The sequence below is a fragment of the Lygodium microphyllum genome, chromosome 6 (genome assembly GCF_053477565.2).
Source record: "Lygodium microphyllum isolate KBCC chromosome 6, Lygodium_microphyllum_v1.1.10, whole genome shotgun sequence".
In the NCBI taxonomy this organism is placed as follows: Eukaryota; Viridiplantae; Streptophyta; class Polypodiopsida; order Schizaeales; family Lygodiaceae; genus Lygodium; species Lygodium microphyllum.
The window spans coordinates 105,349,785-105,373,116 of NC_141140.1; the positions used below are offsets into that span (position 1 = coordinate 105,349,785).

Consider the following 23,332-nt stretch of genomic DNA (forward strand, 5'->3'; position numbering starts at 1 on the left):
TTTTGCAGGCCTTCCCTGCTGACAGGCACCTTCTTGTTGCTACTGATCTAGCAGCCAGAGGCCTCGACATTCCTGAGGTTAGCCATATCTACAACGTTGATCTTCCTCCAACAGCAATAGCTTATGTCCACCGTGGTGGTAGAACTGCCCGCAGGCCTTTGACCTTTGATGAAGGCATAGTGACAACGCTTGTGACAACCAAAGAGTTTTTTGTGTTTGAGAGATATCAAAATGAGATAATGTTTCAAAGTACAGAAAGAATACCACCTCTATGATGGAAAGGCTGTAATCCAGTGCATTTTTGTACTATATAATGGAAGAGACATTGTAGCTACCTTTAACATGGCTTTGATTCTTCAGAATTGGGTACTTAAAAGCAGCTTCGATATTGACACAAACCAGCTTCGATATTGACACAATCCCCCCCAGCCCAACACACCCCCACACCCACTGCAAACCTTGTTCTTTCATTGGTTTGTTAACTGTCTTTTCCATTTGTAGCCTCTTCTTTGTTTTTTATTTCCACGCTGATAAAAAAAACACACACACACACACACACACACACTCTCTCTTTTTTTTTCCGTAAAAGGTAATTGTATTAATTACAAAAGAAAAATACAAGATTACATGTTTACAAGATACATGATGACACTAAGCCATCATGTGAAGAGGTTCCAGTATTGCTAGATACAAAGTCATGGCAAAGACGCGGAGGAAATTGCCATATGCTAGGGACATAAGTCCTCCCTAGAGAGCATGTCACACACACACACACACACACACACTCTCTCTCTCTCTCTCTCTCTCTCTCTCTCTCTCTCTCGTATATTGTTACCATCTCTCCTTGTTTGCTGTTGTGATCTCTCTACTGCCTTTTTTGCCGCCACCTTCTCCATTGGCTCTATGTTGCCATCTCTCCTCACCTATTGCTATTTGGTGACTTCTTTGCTTAATGATACCAGCCATTGTGTTTGCTTAACAATACCAGCCATTGTGTTTTCCTCACCTACCATGAATTTTCTCGTACTACATTTTCTCCTCCTGCCTTGCATTTTCTCCATTTGCCTTGTGTTTTCACTATTTGCTATCTACTGCCATTTCCCCTCCCCGTGTCCAATGTTGCCTGACTATACTTGCCAACACCAGCCATTGTGTTTTCTCCACCTAGCATTTTTTGTCACATGTTTTTTCCACTTGCCCTGCAATTTTTGTCAATGCATATCCCTATGTTTTCACCCATCTCCTTTTGTGTTTGTTCTTTGCTTGCCCGTGCATTTTTTGTCACATGTTTTCTCCTCTCGTCCTATGTTTTCTCCACTTCCCATGCATTTTTGTCAATGCATATCCCTATGTTTTCGCCTATCTCCTTTTGTGCTTGTTGCTCACTTGCACTTGCATTTTTTACCATTGCTTGCTACTATGTCACACAGCCATTGTGTTTTTCCACGCACCTCACATTTTTTTGTCACATGTTTTCTCCTCTCGTTCTATGTTCTCTCCACTTGCCCTACTTTTGTTGTCGATGCATATCCCTAGGTTTTCACCTATCTCCTTTTGTGTTTGTTGATCACTTGTCCCTACATATTTTGCCATTGCTTGCTACTATGTCACAAGCTATAAATGAAAGGAAATGCATGTCATATTTAGTCAAAACAGGTGATGAGCACATGTGATAAGAACATATCAATCTAAACGAGTAAACATGCATCCAAACAGTAGGAGTTACCTTCAATCCAATTAACATGGAGCATGCGGAAATCAAGTAACTAATTGCTAACTATATCAACATAGCTAGAAAGAAGTTGAAAGTGCTCTTGACATCGCAAATCAATAGCTTGTGGAGTAAATGTAGAAGCTATAAGCAAAGTATCTATCACTTTCTATGAGACCTATAGTGCAAGACTAGGAGATCAACACCCTTAAGAACACGTTGGAAGAGATTCCTAGACTACAAGAATGAGAAATTCAACCACATTAGTGATGACCTTATATACTTAAGAAGATGCAAAAAAGGGGGTGAAAATTGAATGATGGATATAGGTAGTTAAAAAAGGTGAATAGTAAATAAACTTTACTACCAATACTAACATGAATAAATACTTTGGAATAATAATGTAAGTCGGTATGTGCACTATATGTGTGAATAGTGTGATTAAAAGTTATTGGCATAATGGAGGAGAACATTAAGGAGCTACAAGGGAAGATGGACATCTTAAGAGGTCAACACTCTTTAATATGTTGGAAGAGACTCCTAGACTAGGAAGGATAAATTCAACCACACCTTAGTGATGACCTTTTGTACTTGAGAATAGGTGCATTTACACACCACCCTCATGGACATGGTATCACCATGGTGGACTCCCTCTCCCCCAAAAAGGAAAAAGTTTACCTTGTTTATTCATGATCTTATGTAACTTTACACCCCATTGGACTTGTAGTAGACCATGCCAACCTCTCTTTTATAGATGTCTAGTTCACATCGAAAGGCTCTCCCATACAATTTCTAAGCATCGGAGAGATTATTTTTCCCTAGAGATGGGGATAGCTACTTAAGAGAGGTCTTTGAAATACCAAATCATGTGGATCTCTACATTTCACTATATGAGCCCACACAAGATTTCAATGAGACTTTACATGCATCAACAAGTACAACCTTCTTGTACTCATGGTGCACATACCAAGCTTCCTTTGGGATGATATCCAAAATAGTTGGTATGATGATGAGTGCCACGACACAAGCACATTTGTGGAGAGAGATGACACTATGATCTACTGCCTATAAACATAAAAAGGCTACTCTTCATCTGCCTTATGTTTTCTCTATTTGCTATCTACTATCATCTCCCCTTCCCCTGTGTCCAATATTGCTTGACTACCTTGTTTGCCAACACTATCCATTGTGTTCTCTCCACCTACCTTGTATTTTTTGTCACATGTTTTCTCTTCTCGTCCCATCTTTTCTCCACTTGCCCTACATTTTTTGTCATTGTATATCTCTATGTTTTCACTTGTCTCCTTTTGTGTTTGTTGCTTGCTTGCCACTACATTTTTTACCATTGCTTGCTACTATATAACATGCAACCATTGTGTTTTCTCTGTCTACCTTGCATTTTTTGTCATTGCATAGTGAAAAGAACATATCGATCTCAACCATTAAACATACATCCAAGTAATAGGAGTTACCTTCAATCCAACCAACATGGAGCATGTGGAAATCAAACAACTAATTGCTAACTATATCAACAAAGCCAAGAAAGAAGTTGAAAATGCCCTCAACATCATAAATTGACAGCTTGCAAAGTGAATGAAGTTGGAAGCAAAGTATCTATCACCCTCTATGAGACTAATAGTGCAATATTAGGAGATCAACACTCTTAAGAACATGTTGGAAGAGTTCTTAGACTAGAAGGAGAAATTCAGCCACACGTCAATGATGATCTTATATACTCAAGAAGATATAAAAAGGGTCGATAAAGTTGAATGATGGATGATGGATATAGGTAGTTAAAAAAGGAAAATAGTAAAAAAGCTCTATTGCTACCACTACTATAATCAATAATATATATATTTTTAAAAAATAAGATGGTATTCACACTATACATGTGAATAGCATGATTAAAAATCCATGTCATAGTGGCGGCGAACATTTTGGAGCAATATTGGAAGATGGGCTCGATGGGCTCCTTAAGAACAATCCTTAAGAAATTCAGCTACACGTTGGTGATGACCTTATATAGTCAAGAATATGCAGAAAAGGGTGAGAAAATTGAATGATAAATACAAGTAGTTAAAAAAGGCAAATACTAAATGAACTCTACTCCTACCCATACTATCATCAATAATGCTTTGGAAGAATAATGTAATATGGTATGTGCACTACACATGTGAATAATGTGACATGCCACATAGATTAGCCATACTTAGTTACCTAGTTAGTTGGATATACGACATGTATTAGCCATACTTAGTTGCATACCCCTTATTAGGCACATTCACATATTATCCTCACTAAGTGGTATCACCTTGGAGCAGTTGCCACTTGCAAGGTATAGATGTGTAGACATTGAGTACATAGTAAATGTGAGCGACTATGCACAGAGGGCCTTTAACCACCACCAACCTTCCATTTAAAGGTGAATGTGCTTGAGTGAGGAGATAACATGAAAAAGTGGCAAAGTACAATGTGTACATATCAATGCAATAGGATGAGGAATAGACGTCATCTCATCCTATTCCTATCAAATTTCTCATGAAGGCATAATGTTCCATTGGGAGACTTCTAGTGAGTACATGTGGAGTAGATGTGGAGGATTCTCATCTATAGAGATCTTGACAACCTCTATCTACTTATCCTCAACCATCTCTCTGATAAAGTGGTAATAGACCTCAATATGCTTGGTCCTTACATGAAAGGCCGGTCATTACATAAAAGACAAAATTACATACCAACTACATGGCACTCATATAGTCAAAATGCAATGTAGGAGTCATAGTCATAAACCTCAATTACATACCAACTAGATAATAGTCATGAAATCCAAATGCAATATAGGAGTCATAGTCATACTAGAATCTGCAACCAAACATCCTAACCGTAAGGCTTCATTGCAAGCCGCAATGGATGCGATGTACTCAGTCTTGATAGTAGACAAGGTTGTGCATTTCTACATCCTAGACATCCAAGAAATAACACCCCCAACAAACATCAAGACATTTGCGAGATGTGGACTTTCTACTGTCCAGATATTCTTTATAAATCAGAGTCTTTGTAGCTCATGACTCAAATATCTTGGCCACCGTAATAAATGCACATATCTACAATGCCCTTAAGGTATCTCATGATACCCTTCACGACATCCCATTGTCGTCGCAACATTGTATATCAAGTCTAGTAGCTATTACAACATCCATCAAGTTTCCCACTACTACGGATACACACAAGATCTTGGCCTTCTTAGCCTTCTCATCATCTAACGAGGAACAATCTTCCTAACTTACCTTCACATGAGAAGCTATTAGGCAAACAATAGGCTATCACCTTGCATATGTAATCGCTCAAGTACTCCATGGATGTACTCCTTCTGGGACAAGTAGAGAAGTCCCTTAGAGTGATTGGGCATAATATGAATATCAAGTATATAAGAGGCACGTCCCATGTTCTTTACCTCAAAGCTCTTCTAGACTTGAGTTGTCAAAGTATCTAGCTCAACATAAGTACTACTAGTAATCATCATATCATCAACATATAGTACCAGAATGATAAGACTACCATCATAAGCTCTTCTAGACCTGAGTTGTCAAAGTATCTAGCTCAACATAAGTACTACTAGTAATCATCATATCATCAACATATAGTACCAGAATGATAAGACTACCATCATGAGCCTTCTTCTTGTAAAGACATAGATCCATAGCATTGCAACAATAACCCAATGAACGCGTAAACATATGAAACTTGTGGTACCATTCCCTAGGTGCCTTCTTAAGTCCATAAAGACTCTTTCTCAACTTTCATACTAGGTGTTCCCTTCCCTTTTCCACAAAGCCCTTAGACCATTGTACGTAAACATTCTCATATATGTTTCCACATGAGAAATCCATTCTTACATCCACCTAATTGAGCTCCATATCTACTTTTGCATAGTCATTTCCTATTTAAAACCCTTTACAACCAAACGGATCTTATATGCTAGCTCAAGCCAACTAGGGATACTCTTCAACTTATACACCCATTTGCATGCAATGCATGTTTACCATTTGGCAAGAAAACCAAATCCCACATATGATTTTTTTGTAGTGAGTCAAACTAAACCTACATAGCCCTCTCCCAAGAGTGACTATCACCCTATGTGCATAGCCTCCTCATAGGTAAAAGAGTCATCACAATCTATCACCAATACATAATGTATAGAGACCTCAAAGCGATTAGGAGAACATGACTTGTGAGGCTTTAGTAGAGCATCTCAAGACTAGCTATGTGACCTACATCATGATCCTACATAACAAGCAAATCCTAGACCATTATATTATCAACAGTTGTAGGTTGTCTAGCTAGGGTTGGTTGGCTATACTATAACAAGAGGCTCCTCTTGAAAGAACACCCTACCAACCTCAACCACTATTGAGATATTTGCAATCACACCTACTGTAGCCTCTTTGTATGAGGCAATTCTGGGCATAGGACATGTAGGTATATTGAATCCCATATGCACAGAAAGGGAAAACTACTGCTATCCAACAACTATAAAGCATTGTACTTGACTACCACTTTGTGTGAAATGATGAATGCAATAGCATGATGCTTTCTTTTTTCAATTAGTGTCTTGTCATTGTCATTCTATACACAAGATTGTGTTTATGAGTCCAAGTTTCAATCTTGGAACCTAATTCACTTATGTAACAATTAAGTCCAGTGTCTCTGTCATCATGAGTTCATTCTTCTTCTTTCATCCACCATAGCTCCTTGCCATGCTCTAGATCCATGCATTTTAACATGGTATCAGAGCCAAGTCGGGCATGGCACTGCATCTCCAGCCTCTCTTGGTTCCTCTCAACCTCAGTCCAGCTCACTACTATTAGCCCATGACTTCATTTTCATCTTGCACTACTTGGCAACCATAGCCAGCAGGCTGCACCCACCTGTCTTGGAGCTTCTTGATCTCCTTCTACAAGCTATATTTCCCCGCGCTTCCTTCTAGAGAAACGTTCCTCTACTCTTGTGTAGCTCGTTGGTAAATCACAATTAGACATTGGTGATCATTCAAGTCAGCATTACGTGATTTCGTCATTGTTGCCAGAATTGCGCCTATGAGAGGTCGTACTGCTGCCGCCATCCCCTATAGTCCACGATTCAACCTCCAAGCTTAGGGAAAATTAATCTTGATATGTAAGCTTCTTTCTTGCCAAAGGGATTATCAAATGGCTTTGTCTACAAGGTTCACGAGCTGAAAAACCAGGTGCCAAAAATCCTAAACTCAGAACCTCCATAGCCACAATATCCAAGCTTCATCTTTCCTTCCATTTCTCTCTCCTGCCAACCAAGCCAAACCATAACCATCCTAGCACTAAAGTTTCTAGCAAATCCTTACATCAAGGAGGGGAACTTCCTGGATTTCTTTGAATTTTTTTCTTTGTGAAGGTTGGAAGACCTCAAGCACCACCATCAAAACTCAAGCTCCTCTTGTACTTCATCTTCTCACTATTTCTTCTCATTGGAGTTATCATCTATAATTTTAATCACTAAGTTACATTCCTTGGAGGTTTCTAAAGATCTAGAAGAGTTCAAGGAATATTAGAAGGCATTTGCAAGCCGACACACAAGAAGCATAACCATCAAGATAGTGCTTGTTAGCACTAAGCATAGTGTGTTTTCACACTACCTTCTTGTGTCCTTTGACACATTAGGTTTCAACCCTTTTTGCTAGCCAAGAAGTCAAGGATTTGAAGTTGAGTTCCAGTGCCAAACATAAAGATTTTTAAGTGGGTGCTTCTCATGAAGAGTAACATGTATCTTATGGCCCATTTACACTACATAGAAGGTGTTACTCTACCGATATGACAACATGAAGCTGTCTATATCCAAATGCCATCAATGTATCCATTTGAAGACCTTGAAGACATGAAAGTGCAAAAGTTTGAAGTCATTTCCATTGCCTCAAAGATAATGATATCTTTGCTTAAGGGGGACATGAAGACTAATGCAAGCAAAGATTACTAAGAAAAAGAGGACCATGAAGAAAAGGACCAAAAGAACAATGCAAGCAAAGTGATGGAGAAGAAGAAGAAGAAGAAGAGGATCAACCATGAAGATGCTGAAGCTGCAAGCAAAGTGAAGAACAAATACAGGATCGAAAAGAGCAAGCTGGACTACACCGACAAGAAGACCTACAATAAATTGAAGATCTATGTGAAAAGAAATGCTGAAAACTGCAAGGGCCTAATAGTCCTTGACCCAATTTTTTACTGACTTTTTTGAGCCTTGTATTGCCTAGCCCAAAATGTCTTTATCATAAGCTTGTAAACTCCTCATGTAGCCATGTACTATAGCCTCTATACACTTTGTGATGCCCCTATTATAGCCTCTGGATGTCCATCATGTTTTGGGTACCCATATTCAGCCTTTTTTGTGATAGCCTCTGGTGTTTTTGCCATGTTTATGGTGTGCCCACACTTTGCAGGTGTTGCTCTCACTAAAGCCTCTACATACTTTGTACTTTCTGGCTGTGATTGAGGAGGGGTATTGAGATATTTGCAATCACACCTACTGTAGCCTCTTTGTATGAGGCAATTATGGGCTTAGGACATGCAAGCAAACTAAATCCCATATGCACAGAAAGGGAAAACTACTATCATCCAACAACTATAAATAATTGTACTTGACTACCACTTTGTGTGAAATGATGAATGCAATAGCATTATGCTTTCTTTTTTTCAGTTAGTGTCTTGTCATTGTTAGTCTACGCACAAGATTGTGTTTATGAATCCAAGCTTCAATCTTGGAACTTAATTCACTTGTGTAACAGTTAAGTCCAGTGTCTCTGTCATCATGAGTTCATTCTTCTTCTTCCATCCACCATAGCTCCTTGCCATGCTCTAGATCCATGCATTTTAACAACCACCTGCTTTGGTCTCATATGCATCTTATCCTCGTGAAACACATAATCATGGCTATGGATAACCTTCCGGGCACTTGCAGATCCCAAAGGCAATAGTCTATCTCACATACATCACAACATCCAAGAAAGATGTATTTGACGGACTTTGGATTCAACTTATTGCATTTATCTTTTAGAATAAGATAAAAATCCTCGTATCCAAAGACTTGCAAGTGTGCATACCAGGGAAGTTTACGAGACCATACAACTTCTACAACTCTATCACCAAAGCCATGAATGGGGATCTATTAATTAAATGAAGTCCAAAAGTAATTGCCTCAGCGCAAAAATGTTTTCAGTAAGCCTGCTTGACCAAGCATACTATAGACTCTTTCATGAATAGTCATATTCATGTGCTCCACAACACCATTTTTGGGATGGGATATATGAGGCAATCAACTAATGTTTAATGCCTCCCTCATAATAAAACTCCTCAATTACCTTAGAGACATATTCACTCCATTTTCAAATCATAGTCATTTTCGCCTATGCCGAGACTGGTTCTCAACTATAGCAAGAAAGCATTGAAACATAAGTAAGACTTCTAACTTCTCCTTTATGGGATAGTAGGCCTAGACCTTACGTGAATAATCATTAATGTATGTAACAAAATAGTCTATGACACCTAATGAATGATAGGCCATGGGACCACAAACATTTGAATGCATAAGAGCCAATGAATCATCCATGCACGTAGAGCCAACCTTTTTATGTGAGTTATGAGCCTTTGCCATAAAACATTGATCACATGAATCAAACATGAGTAGGAAAGAGGCAGTAAATAATGTAAATGATTGAGGACTTTCATTCCTTTAAGGAACATAAACCTAAGATAGTGATGCAAAAGAGATGCATGTGGAACATCGGTCACACAACAGCAAAACATGATCAACATATCCATATACAAGCAAGGAATACAGGCTACCATTCAATTATCTAGTTAAGATAAGGCCTTTAGTGTCAAAGCTAGGGCATGATGTATATAATGCAACCAAAACGGAGCACTAGTACCAAATTGTTGTCTCACATCACTTATGGTAATAATAGCAGATATGTGATCATTACGTAGTCTACTTGAACTTGTAATAGCCCCTGAATCAAGAAGCCAACACTGAGAGCAAGCAGATTAAACATCAAGCAATTGAGTAGCTTCAAGAGAAGAAGTAGTAAAGTATATAATCATCTGAACTGTACTCCAAGGTATTTATCTCCTCAATTTTAACAACAAACTTAATAATGTACGATCATTAAAAGTTTTAGCATTATCTTGCACTTTTCCTTTTCCTATTTCATGCCTATCATTGTGTATTTTATGGCACTATGACCTTATGTGACTCTAATACTTGCAATAATGACCACAAGACAAACTACATGCTTGTCCATGGAACTTAGAATTGGCCTTATTGAGATTTGAGTCTCTACCATTGTTGTCATTCCTGTTATCATTATGTCTACCTCTAAGTATAAGTGCATGAGAAGTATGGGTTCCATCAATGTTCTTCTTATTCACTTCTTTTGTAAGCAAAGCACTCTCTACATCAAATTATTTAAATCCATGTTTAGGAGGATTAGTACTCCTAATAATACGAATTATATCCCAAGATTCTAGTAGTGTGACAAGCAAGAACAAAGACTTTATGTTATCCTCAAATTGAATGCCTTGCAAGATAACATAGTTGAAAATGGAGTGGAACCATTCAAATGAGTGGGCATAAGAGTGTCCTCCATACAAAGGCCCACGTGCTTCTTCAACCAATACAATTGTAAAGTAGGACTATACTTGTCATAATCATAGGCACCACCTTCAACCATAATAACATTGAAGTACATCTACTTAAAGAAAGACAATATGATGGTGAACTTGTACAACTCATCAAGCTCTTCCCAATCATCTCTATTCCAATATTTCAACTTTATGCCCTTGATTTTCAATGGTATCACTTGCTTCTTTTGCACCAATACTTCCCATATTTGATTCTTCCAATACTAAAAGTTATTCCTATCCAACTGAAAGGTGTAAGTAAGGATGAAAACACAAGTGAAAGCAAGAGAGAAGCAAAAGCAATGGAGATTCAATCAAGAGAACAAAAGAGAGAGAGAGAGAGAGAGAGAGAGAGAGAGAGAGACAGTATATGAGAACTCCAACAGTCACAATGTGTGTCCTGCCTTTCCTTGTTTTATTACTCCTGAAAGAATAAAGAATAAAATGACAATGATGCATGCCCACCACTTAGAGTGTGCAGGTGTGCGGGCGGTAAGTAAAAGTAGATGTGGGCAACTAGGCACATGCAACCTTTAACCCTCAAACAACCTCTCCCACTTAAAGGCGAATGTGCCCACATGTGGAGAAAATAAGAAAAACACAACCAATGTCTGGAAGGTCTTGATCAATGTTGGATAGGGTGAAAGTGATTGGGGAAACAATGGGACTAATGTATACCTCAATGAGTAGCGGCCATGAAAACTAAAAATGAAGGTCTCTTCTTGGGCTAAAGTAAATATCAATGAAGATCCTTAAGTGCGTGCTCTAATACTAGTTGAAAGGTGGAGCAAGAGGTGAGAACACAATCAGAAGCAAGAGGATGCAAGAGCTATGGAGGTTCAAGTAAGGCGGTATATGCAAACTCCAACTGTCACAATGTGTGACCTACCTTCTCTTATTCTATTGTCATAGAAAGAATAAAGAATAGAGAGTGATGGGCAGCCACCACTTGCATAGTACAAGTGTGGAGGCACTACTTACATAGTGAATGTGGGTGGCTAGGCACATGCGGCCTTTAACCCCCAACAAGATCTTTGGTTCACATGGTGAAAGGCCCCCCATACAATTCCTAGGCATTAGAGATATTATCTTTCCTTAGAGATGGGGGATACCTACTTGGGAGAGATCTTTAAAATACCATATGACGTGGGTCCCCACATTCCACTACAAGAGCTCACACAAGATTTCAATGAGACTTTGCTGCAGTAACAAGTACGACCTTCTCATACTCATGGCCCACATAGCAAGCTTTATCTGGAATGATATCCAAAAAAAGGGTATAATGATGAGTGCCATGACACAATAATGTTCGTAGAGAGAGGTGACACTAAGATCTACTATCTTCAAACATGCAAAGCTACCTTCAAACATTTGACATGATGTAACAAGTGAGCTTTCCTAGCTCAATTAGAAAGAAATTTATACAAGCTATTCTTGACCTAATGTCTAGTGAGAGTTTGAGGCTTTTCAAATATCATTGGCTAGCCATACCCATCAAGTATACTCACACATGGGGATAGTATGCAAACAAAAAACTCTATAGAGTATTCAATTAGTCCCCTCCATGATCTAATGACACCTTGCTCAGAGAGAGTCACTTTCTTTACAAATCATGGTCTATGATACCATTGATAGAATGCACACATGTAAGATACATTATCATGATGGATTGGTAGGATGACCAATTAATATATGCTAAAAATATTGTGGCAAACTCCTTCCATGTGTGTTTAATAAAGCCATGTGTGATGACTTCCCAAAGAGTAGGAGCACTAATATCATTGTGCCCAATCATTAGACCATCATGACTTGCCACACATTAGCCAAGTTATATACATCCATCCTCAAGTAAGAGTTGAGTTGATGGGCAAAGAGAGTGGGCTTGAGAGCACAAGGTTAGATTGGATTAGGAAAGGATTTTCGATGATGGATCATGTCTTCATGCTCAAAGCCATTATGGAGAAGGATTGACCTCATTGAGACAAATCTATTATTACTTTATGGATTTTCACAAAGTTTTTGACACAATCCAAGAGCGAGATTGATGTATATGTTTTAGCATTGTATGAGTAGGTGGTTGGTAGAGTGCAAATACCTAAGGGTCTTCACCTTTCTCCTATTTAGTCCACCTTTGGAGTGAAGTAGGATTGTCCCTCATTAATACCTTTTGGACTACATTGATGATATCTCTGAAAATATCTCCAATAGAGGAGACAAATAAGTGACAACCCCTAAAACTTTCCCTCAAATAATAACATGTTCAAACAAATTTTCACTCAATTGATTGACTATTGCCATCTTTTGAATTGATTTAATGTAGATGTGTTGCAATTGTTGTCTATGGAGGGTATGCCTTATCAATCTAGCAAAAGAAAGGATGGCAAGATGAGGGTAGTGCTATAGGATCACGGCTAGTGAAAAGGTAGACTTAAACTTTAGGTCTATTAGGGGATTGTTTTAAGTAATTTAATTAACTAATTCCTCAATGAAGTAATAAATGAATATTTAATGAAAATACAATTCAACGTGTATAAGTGATATTTATAGTTTTATAGTAATTAATAACTAATTGTTGATTATTTAATTAGCCTATTCTATATAAAGTATGAGATTTCTTTATCTTTATGTATAGATAGTTTTGTAGGTATATATAGTTATTATTTAACTATGATAGTTAGAGAATAAGAGAGAGAACAATAATGATAATGATCGAAAATACAATAGGAAATAATTTCTTAGATATAAACTTACTAAATATATGTGAGTATATACATATACATCATAATTAAAATAATGATGTAAGTGCATTTATCTAGATAAATCTATGTGTACACATGTATAGATATTTCAACGAAAATGCACCATAATAATTCAAAAAATATTTTTTTAATAAAATCAATATAAAAATGTATGTAAATTAATTGTAATAGATTCAATAGGTATTTATATATACATATACAATTACATTTACAAAGTGGTTGCATTATTAAGGTCAGAAGAAGGTTAGAGAGGTGGTATTAATAGAGTTAGGGGGGGCAGTTAAGGTCTATAAACATTCTTATTTAAAACGGCTTAGAAATTAAGAAGAGAGAGGGGTCGTTTTTTCAAATAATGTGGTGCCTTTCAACATATTTGTACTAATGTGTAGGATGTTGCCCACAACCCTGAAGTGGCCATTGCAAAAAGGAAGGCATGAAGGGGCGTGAGAGGGGAAGAGAGTTATGGTCTCACACACATGAAAATCGACATTTCTTGCATCATCCTCATTTGCTCCTACACTCACCAGAGCAACTATGCCTCCCCATTCAATACCTCTTCTCATCTATACACACATATAAACCACATGCTTGCTAGTCTTTATTCAAATTTTTAAAATTGCAAAAGTGTGAAAAAACTATCCAAAATGCCTTGAATCAATGTTCAAAAATCTAATAATGGTTCAATGTGATTCTATAGTATGTATACATTGCAGTGGTTCATTTCAAGAATAATAGGAATTCATTTATAATTTAGGGGGGATTTTGGATCCACAAAGGAATTTTGTTTACACAAAAGAGTTGGTCAAGTTTGTCATACTTGATATTTAATTTAGTGAAAGGTGTGTTAAGGATTATACCGGCATTGTTAAAGTGATGCAATCATTACATGACCCATAAACGAAGTGGTGTTATGTGATTAAAGAGCTAAAATTTGGGACTTGGTAGACATTAGTGATATTTGATTTGAATGTTTTCTATTTTATAAGTCTATGAAAGGAACTAATTTAAAATGATGGTAATAACAAGGAATCTAAATGGTGGAAATATTTGGATCAATTCAATCTAACTCTTCTAAAATACATTTTTGCAAAGTTAAACATAAACTTCTTAGATGAAATGTCACTATGCAGTAAGGAGCATTTCTATGAGGAGCTGCCCCTAAAAGATGGGGAGAATCTATAGTCTGCTTAAGTATCTTCCTAATTCTCGACTAGAGACCTAGCCAGTAATGCTTGTTTAGAGTGGCAATGAATGATTTTAGGATAATTGAACCCTAGAGGTTTGATTGGTTAGAGTGAGTAAAATTTGAGTCTAACTTTCTATTAGCCAACTCAAGTGATTTTAAGAAAAGTCTTGGAAGACTAGCAAAAGAGTGAGCTTATCAATGAATTCCCCTATTTTGGTGCAATAGCCCTTATTGATTGGCTTGTTAGCCAAATGAAAATGACTTAGATTTGGTAGGTGGTGAGAATATCTAAGTTCAATTAAGCTTAGGGAATAATGCAAAAAGTTCATGAATGAATATGAGTAACATCCCTAATAGATTGCTTTCAAAAATTTCCCCAAGATTTCCAAAGGTATATTTTGAATTGGGGAAGCAACACTAATCAAGTTGAGGGTGATCGATATTTCGGGTCCCAAAACTAGACATCAACATAAAGCAATTATCAACTTGGAGTGGGCAATCCCTGATCATTTATAAACAAATGCACTATTGGCAGCACATTTTGGGTTAGTTGACAAGGTTCAACTTAATATAATCAATATATCACATCACTTTGACTGGAATATAGATAAGCAAATTGACCCTTTAGGAGGTCTAATGTGTATCTAGAGGTGCAAAGTTAACATTTCATATGTAGAGCAATAGGTTACATAAATTTTAAGCTTGATTTCAGAACAAGAGAAACTGCCTTATGGGGAAGTGGACCAAGAACCGCTAAACATTCTTAAATTGTTAGCATGCAAGTAACAAAGGAAACCCAAACTAATGGATTTAAAGAAAGTTTACAAATAGAAGGAAATATTGAGGATGAAAGGGATAATTGGTGGATGAATTATGAGGATAAGAGAAAGCAACAAAATGAAGTTCAATATCAATAAGCAAGAAAATGAGTAGCCTAACAAGAGGCCTAGATACTAGAGAATGGGTGCACTATTGACTTTGGGCATGAATGTAGCATCTAGCTCAAACAAAGAACTTTTTGGGCCTAAACCATAGTCAAATAAGACATCATCGAGTGGAAGTGAAGCAAATTCATACTATTATGTTAAGGTTGTCTTGAGTATCAATAGCTCAACTACAAAAAGGGCTAGACAAAGTTATTGTAAGGGAAGCAAAAACAAATTCTAGAGTGAGGAATTCTTTATTGATTGGGATCTAGAGCATATCTTTTATTTTAATCAACTATTGCATGTTAGAACTTGTGATCAAATTAAGCATTTGATTTAGGCTTGATATCCTTGCTTAGAATATCTAGACCAAGAGAAGTTTCATTAGATGCATGTGATTTAGGATCAAGATCCCTATTTAAGCTCTAAGATACCTATTTGGGTTGATCTAGCTAAAGGCTTAGGTCTGAGAACATTATCCAGAGAGAAAATGACTCAAAATGGGTGTATATAGCAAATGAAATAGATTATGATTAGAAGCTACACATCTTCCCTACAAGACTAAAGGGTGAAGTAGTGAGGTGGTATGGGAACTTAGATGCACGACATAGGAGCTTAGATGCATGACAAAATAATAATATATGTTGCTTTATCTATGGCTTTCATGAGAAAGTTTAGGTTTCAAGATTTTCAAGATAGGTTAGCACTTTAATTGGATTACTTATCTCAAGGAGTGATCAAGAAGTGTTGAGCCTTACATTGAGTGGATGGAAACAATCATTTGGAAGATAAATCAAGCCCCTAACAAGCCTATGCAAAAATGCAAATCTATATGTGGATTGAATCTTGAAGTACATCAGCATGTAAGCCTCCAAAGGCTAGCTACACCAATGGATACAAAATTACATGCTAGATGGTGTGGAGTGGTTCAACTTAGCCAACGACAATGTCAAGACACTTCATCTAGGTGATTGTCCCACCAAGATTCACTTGACTTATGTACTTCACGAGCTTGTTTTGTTGCATTTCCCCCTTGTCTCAGTATTATTGTGGTTCAATTTCTTGTGGTCTTTGAGTTTTGTTTTCTCATTTTGTTTCTTGTGATTGGTTTATTCATTTTTCCCTCCTTTTGAATGACTTAACTTGTAGGCATCATACTTCTCATCACAATAAACAATCCCTTTCTATTGCCAAATGCAATTAACTATGAATAGTGCACAAACATGCTTTCAATTCTTTCTCACACAAAGTGAATGGATACATTGTAGCTTTTTGTGATAGGAGTGTACAATCAAATATTTTGATTAAATTTCATTTAGATCACAAGCAATGTTAAAGCCAAACAAGAATTATCAATGCTCAAAAACATATAACACTATGCTCATGTACTTTGTGTCAACTTGGTTAATTTGAAATTTGACCTCAACTTTTTTTTAAAGATTATTTCCACCCCACCAAGAATGGTTAGTTGTCTCATCCTTACTCTCATTTCAAGTTTTGAGTATTCATGTGGCACTCACATAGGCTGGTCAAGGGCTCTTCATCCTCTACTTGCAAGGCTCTCCCATAGATGACCTATTGATGGTTGCTATGATTAGTTAGGTCAGGTGTCGCATTTCTAGTTTGTTTTGTTGTAAATTGGAGGCTTCGTAGGGGCTTTTCCAAAGTATAGGTTCTTTTTCTACTACACTTTTCTTTAGCTTGTATCCCTTATTAACAAGGCCAATAGTTAAGTTGCCCCTTAATGAGGGTATTCGTGAGGTTTTACCTTTTTGTGAAAGTTGGCTCCTCTTAGTGAGCTAGACTTATTATAAGGTCATGGTAGATTCTAAGGAGTGTTTGGTTCTTTCCTTGTGCTCGGTTATGTGGATTCAAAAATTTTGTGAGGCTATTGGTCATGGAGTTGCAAGCATGTGCCTTACTTGCAATGTGTTTCATCTTGCAACTTTTGGCAAAAAATACAATTACCACTAAGTGAGAGTTGGAGTCAGGGATAGTCCAATATAATTCTTGACAAATGTCCAAGTGGATTCAAATGATAGATTGCAAGGAGCACCTTGCAACTGCTATAGACTTGAAGCCTTTATTTGATTCCAAATTACTTATCTTCCTCGGAGGGTGCCAACACTCTAGTGCTATGGCTAGGATAGCCTTTTGAATATCCACATGGAAGTTTTGGGTGTTGAGTGTCTTGTGGTAAGTCTTGTTATGTTGCATCCCCAAGTAGCAATTAAAAGTATTTCAAGCAATGCAACAATCATTTTGGCTACATTGAATTGTGATGCATTTGCACTCGTTGCATACTAGTCTAAGGTAGACTTCTTAAAAGGTTTCAAGGCAAAATATATCCAACTCCCAACCACATTTGCTTGGGGTGCCAACAAATTATCTCATGTGATTATGATATGCCCCTAATCTTAAGAGGTTGGTCAATTGGGCCTCATAGTTTTTCTCTTCCCCCTCACTCAAAGGCATCCGTCCTAAGCAGTTAAGATCCCTCTTAGATGCTATTCAAGCATGTGGTATTCCCTAGGTCTCCACTATATGCATGATCCTAGGCCACATGAGTGTGGCAATATTCAAAATTTCTGAGAGGTAGGGCTCTCCACCTATAAGGTGCTTACATTACCATCATCCTAAGTGTTGGGGATAAAGACACCTGTGCTTATACCACTCATGTATTCACTACACTTATAATACTCGCACACCTGACATTGTAGGTGGGGAACGCTTCACTTCACTTCATTCTTTATTCTTTCAATGACTAATGAATAAGGGAAGGCCGATCACACATTGTGACTATTGGAGTTCCCACATCTTGAGTCTCTCTCTCTTGCTTTCATGCTCCATCCGCTATAGCTTGCACCTCCCTTCCTTCCACTTGCTCGTGCTCCCACTCAGGCTTCTCTCTTCAACTAACTAGTATTAGAGAATTGGTTTGAGGAGCTTCATCAGTGATTGCTTCAACCTGGATTCAACACCTATAGCTCAAAGTTTAATGGCTACCATTGCTTCAATTCATTTGAGGTAACCATTGCTTCATCCTTCTTCTCAACTTCCATAATCTTGTTCTAGGGAGGATTGGAGAGGCTTGATTGGGCACTTTATAGCGCTCCCTAGTGTCCAACACCAATAGCAACACCATCATTTTCTCTAGTTTTATCTGTGTGGACTACACCAGCTATCCAACAACCTATCTTTGATAGTTTCAATGCATCTCCTACCTCTCGTATGGCATTTGACACTCCCTAATACTTGGGCAACCTATTAGATACTTCCTTGGCATTGGCATCCATCATTGGGCATTGATTTGGGCCTCCAAACCTTTTTTATTTATTGTAATATATAGTAGAGCTATCATAATATAGGTCTATGGAAGGTCTCTTTAGTGATTGGTGCTCACTCTTGTCTCTACTAATACACATATGCATATGCATTGATGATGGGATATTTGTGAAATGTCTTGAGATTCTCTTATCTTGATTTGAGCTCCCATAGCTCAATTTATGCAGGGTATTTCATTGCTGTAATATAGTATGCAATAAGCACTTGTCTGGGACAATGTATGCCATTTGCTATTTGATGCTATCCGGGTATACCATTTGGACGTATTGATGCTTGGCAATACTTGATATGCTTGGATATGCCCTTGAAAGCCATGTGAGCTTTGCGTTTGGGCTTGGTTACATGCCTTAGATTTTTGGTTAGTTGCTATAGTGATCATTCACGTACATGCTTGAAAACTTTATTGGGTTTTATACATTTGGCTATGTACTTGATGCATCCTTGCATGCTTGGATGACATGTATCTAATCTATTTAGCTTGTCCTACTCAGTTGGCATTCAGATTTGTTCTAGTGGGAGCCACTTGAGCTACTTGGATATTTTGCATTCGAGCAAAGCTTTGGGCTTTATGTAGTTGAGCTTTTTTCATTGAGATAGTGGGACTCATTGAGATGTGTACATGCTCTCTTAATTATTACTGGATGCAATTACTCTTCAATGGGCTGATTTGATTTATGATTTGGATGTAGCATGTATCTCTATTAGTGTGATGTCAATGATGTATACACACTGCCTTGTTATGTATTGAGCTTCATTACCCTTGCTCAATCGGTCTTGCATTTGGAAGTTCTCTTTTATTCTTCTTTAGACCTACTCCATGCATGAAGTTTATGCCAACTAGATTTATGGTTTACTAACACATTGATGTGTGACAAATCTTGGTACTGGTTGTATGCATCTTCACTGCTAGTTTCTCTTACATATCCTGTTTGTTGCCAAATATGCCTAGCAGTGGGAGCTTGGGTCTTGTTGATTGATTGCCCATAATTAGTCTTGGATTCAATGTTGCATTTATTACAATAGTCCTATAATTGCAGGTTTATGCATTGTCTATGAGAGTAGATACTTTGATTTGAAATTTTATTATTGGTAGTTATTAAAAAGACATACTTTGGTGTATTTTTCCATTTAGACCTTATCTTGGTTGTAATTTGGGGTTGATTTGCAATCATTTATAGTACATTTTTTTCTTGTACTATGCTTTTATTTGTTGGGTATGATAGCTAGTGGATCAAATGGCAATGCTATCTTTAGCATCGACAAATTGGATGGCACTAATTATAGCACCTGGAAGGCACAAATATAGCAATATTTGGTGTAGAAATTGTAAATTAAGTCATTGATACACAATGATATAAAGCCCAAATGCTTTAATGCAAAGGACTCGGTTAAATTAGATGAGTTATGTAAATCTACAATCATTTTGTCACTCTTTAAGCAAGTATTCTACATTGTTATCTTTGAAAGGTAAACTACATGGTAGTTATAAGAGAAGGTCCATGATATCTATGATAAGAAAACCCCTACCTCTCACATGTGTTGGCTAAAGCAACTCATGGAACTTCGTATGGAGGAGGGGAAGTCCATATTTGCCCACTTAAATGAGTTTCATTCTATTTTTAGCCACTTGTATTTGCAACAAGGGATTGATTTTCAAGAGAATCTTTCACCATTGTCCCCAATAAGTCTAGCATCAAAGTTGAAGAGATTAATGTGGTGTAGACTTATTTAGATAATGATTACATATTTATAGCTTCCTCTCTTGATGTTTCACTATTGATCGATGCCTTGTTTGCTTATACTCAATGTTGGTTGATTGATTAAGGGACTTCATTACATGTTACCCCTCATCAAGAGTGGTTCCACTCCTATCATAGCATGACATGATTTGTGAGATTGGATAATGACTTGGCATTTGGCATTTTTGGTATTTTATGTTGCAGTTTTCTTTAGGTAGCATCTTTACTTTGCATGATGTATATTCTGGCTTTAACCAAAAGCCTACTCTTTGTTGGATAATTGGATGATGCAAGTTATTTTATATCTTTTGGTGATTCTTCATGGAATATTACTCGTGAAAATCTTGTACTTGCATGAGGTGCCAAGTCTGGCACTCTTTGTCTCTTACTTGTATATGGGTCTATCAACCATGTTTTGGAAATGCTTGTAGTATCACATATATCGTGATGGCATCGTCGCCTTGGGCACATCTTGTTAAAGGGAATGAAAATGCTTAGACATTTGCAGTATCTTCTGCCCCTTGACTACAAATGTTTTGATTCTTGTGATCATTGTCTTTATGGCAAGTAGACACACGTTTGCATAAGAAGTTCAGCATTATGTGCATGGATGAATCTGTGGCTCTTGTTTATTATAATGTTTATGGACCTATATCCTATTAGTCATTAGGTGACAAAGTATTTTGTTTCTTTCATTGACGATTACTCACATAAGGTGTGGGCATATCCCATAAACAAAAATTAGGCTACATTGAGCGTTGGCTTGCTCTTGTTGATGAGAACTAGTTTGGGTATAAACTGAAATGCCTATGATTTAATAATGGGGGTGAGTATGTATTTAAAGCCTTTGACCATTTTTGTGATGAGAGGGGTGTTAAGCATTAGTTGGTGGTTGCCCCGTACACCCCACCCTAGAATGGTATTGCTAAGCTCATGAATAAGACAATTCAGGAGAGAGTCCATAGTATGCTTAGCGAGTCAGGCTTACCATAGTACTTTTGGGCTAAGACAGTTACTAATACCATAGATTTGATTAATAGATCACCATACACTTCTATTGGCTATTAGGTTCCATCCCAAGGATAACTATAATAAGCTAGATCTTAAGTCAGTGCAATGCATCTTTCTTGGTTATGGGAATGTAAGTGAGATATCATATGGATTCTACAGGCTTGGAAGGTCATCTCCAGCCATGATGTTGTTTTCCATGAGGAGAAAATGTGCAAGCAGCCTAAGTAGGTAGTTGAGGTACACATGGTGATTTTGGGAGGAGCCGCCTACTCTTGTACACGTGATAGATAGCATGTAGATGATGCTCTAGTGGTCCATGACCATAATGTTAGCCAGGATGTATAGGCCCCACATCCTATTTTGAGGTGGTCTACTAGAGATAGATGTGAACTCGATTGGTTTATGCCCTCCATGGATTACGTTGTGGTGACAGATGCTAATGGACCTCCTATCTATGATGAGGCCATACACACAAGTGATAGTCACTCTTAGGAAAGGTCCATGAAATCAAACTATGACTCACTATATAAAATTATATGTGGGATTTGGTTGCTTTTCCTGATGAAAAGTGTGCTTTACGATACATGTGGGTGTATAAGTTAAAGAGTACCCCTGGACACCCCAAGCCAATGTATAAGGTTAGATTGGTTACTAAGGGTTTTAAGTAGCAACATAGTGTTGATTTTGATGAAGTCTTCTCTCCTATAGTTAAGATAACTATCGATTGATTTTTCCCTTGGTTGCATAGTTAGATCTGGACCTTTATCATATGGATGTAAAGATGGCTTTCTTACATTGAGACTTGCATGATGAAATTTATATGCAACAATCTAAGGGCTTTGAGGAAAAAGACAGGGAACACCTAATGTGCAAGATGAGAAAGAGCATTTATGGCCTTAAGCAGGAACCTAGGGAATGGTACCACAAGTTTGATACTTTCATGCATTCATTGGGATATACCCACAGTGACATAGATCCATTTGTATACACAAAGAAGGCATGTGATAGCAACCTTATGATTTTGGTACCCTATGTCGATGATATGATGATTGTTGGGAGTGCTCATGATGAGCTAGTGCCTTGAAAACTTAGCTCAAGAAGAGCTTTGAGACGAAGGATATGAGACATGTCTCACATATTCTTGGGATATGCATCATGCACGATCGCTCTAAGGGACTCCTTTACTTATCACAAAAGGAGTACATCTAGAAGATCCTTGAGTAGTTTCATATGTGAGATGTTAAGTCTATTGGCTATTTTTTATCTTCTCATGTGAAGGTTAGTCACACCGATTGTCCACAGCCTAATGAGAGGAAGGTCAAGATGGCCAAGTTCCCTTATGTATCCACAATGGGCAGCTTGATGTATGCCATGATAGCCACTTGTCCTCCTGACATAGCATTTGCAGTGGAAGTTGTAGCACACTATATAGCTATACCTGGCAGGTGGCATTGGGATGTTGTGAAGGATATCATGAGGTGCCTTAATGGAGTCACGGGCACAGATGACAACCCTTTATCAACCGCGATACCACAGCTTTTTTTTCCTAAAAAAGCTCTATCCAAATTCAATAGAAATAAGATAAGTCTCTTGAGAAATACTGACTTAAGACTAAGAAACTTGGTTACAAGAACTGGAAAGTTAGAGACCCCAAAATCTAGATACCCCTAGTTACAAGGGGAAGATTTCATTATGTAAAACTCAAGTGTCGATTGCTACTAGAATTAAGCATCACTTGAAAGTTGCATGATTGATTGAAGTCATAATTGCTTGCAGACATCAATCTTTTTTGCAATCTTCTAGATTAGATCCTGATTGAATTAAGTGTTGGAACAGATAAAAAAGGCACTGCATATATGTGCATATATTATGGTGGCCATGACACAAGAGTCGTGAGGAACAGTGACTTTGATTATGCAAGACATGCAAATAGTAGGATGTTCATCCCTA

General features: G+C 37.5%; 1 protein-coding gene across 1 annotated transcript in view; it reads left to right on the forward strand.

Moving 5' to 3' along the window:
- Positions 1-362, forward strand: part of LOC148034902 (P-loop containing nucleoside triphosphate hydrolases superfamily protein) — a 149,014-nt gene extending 148,652 nt beyond the window's left edge. Inside the window, exon 10 of the mRNA XM_087679855.1 lies at positions 9-362. Coding sequence (XP_087535981.1) covers positions 9-275 — 267 coding nt within the window. The 3' untranslated portion in view covers positions 276-362. The remainder of the gene's footprint in view (positions 1-8) is intronic.
- The last annotated feature ends 22,970 nt before the right edge of the window (positions 363-23,332 follow it).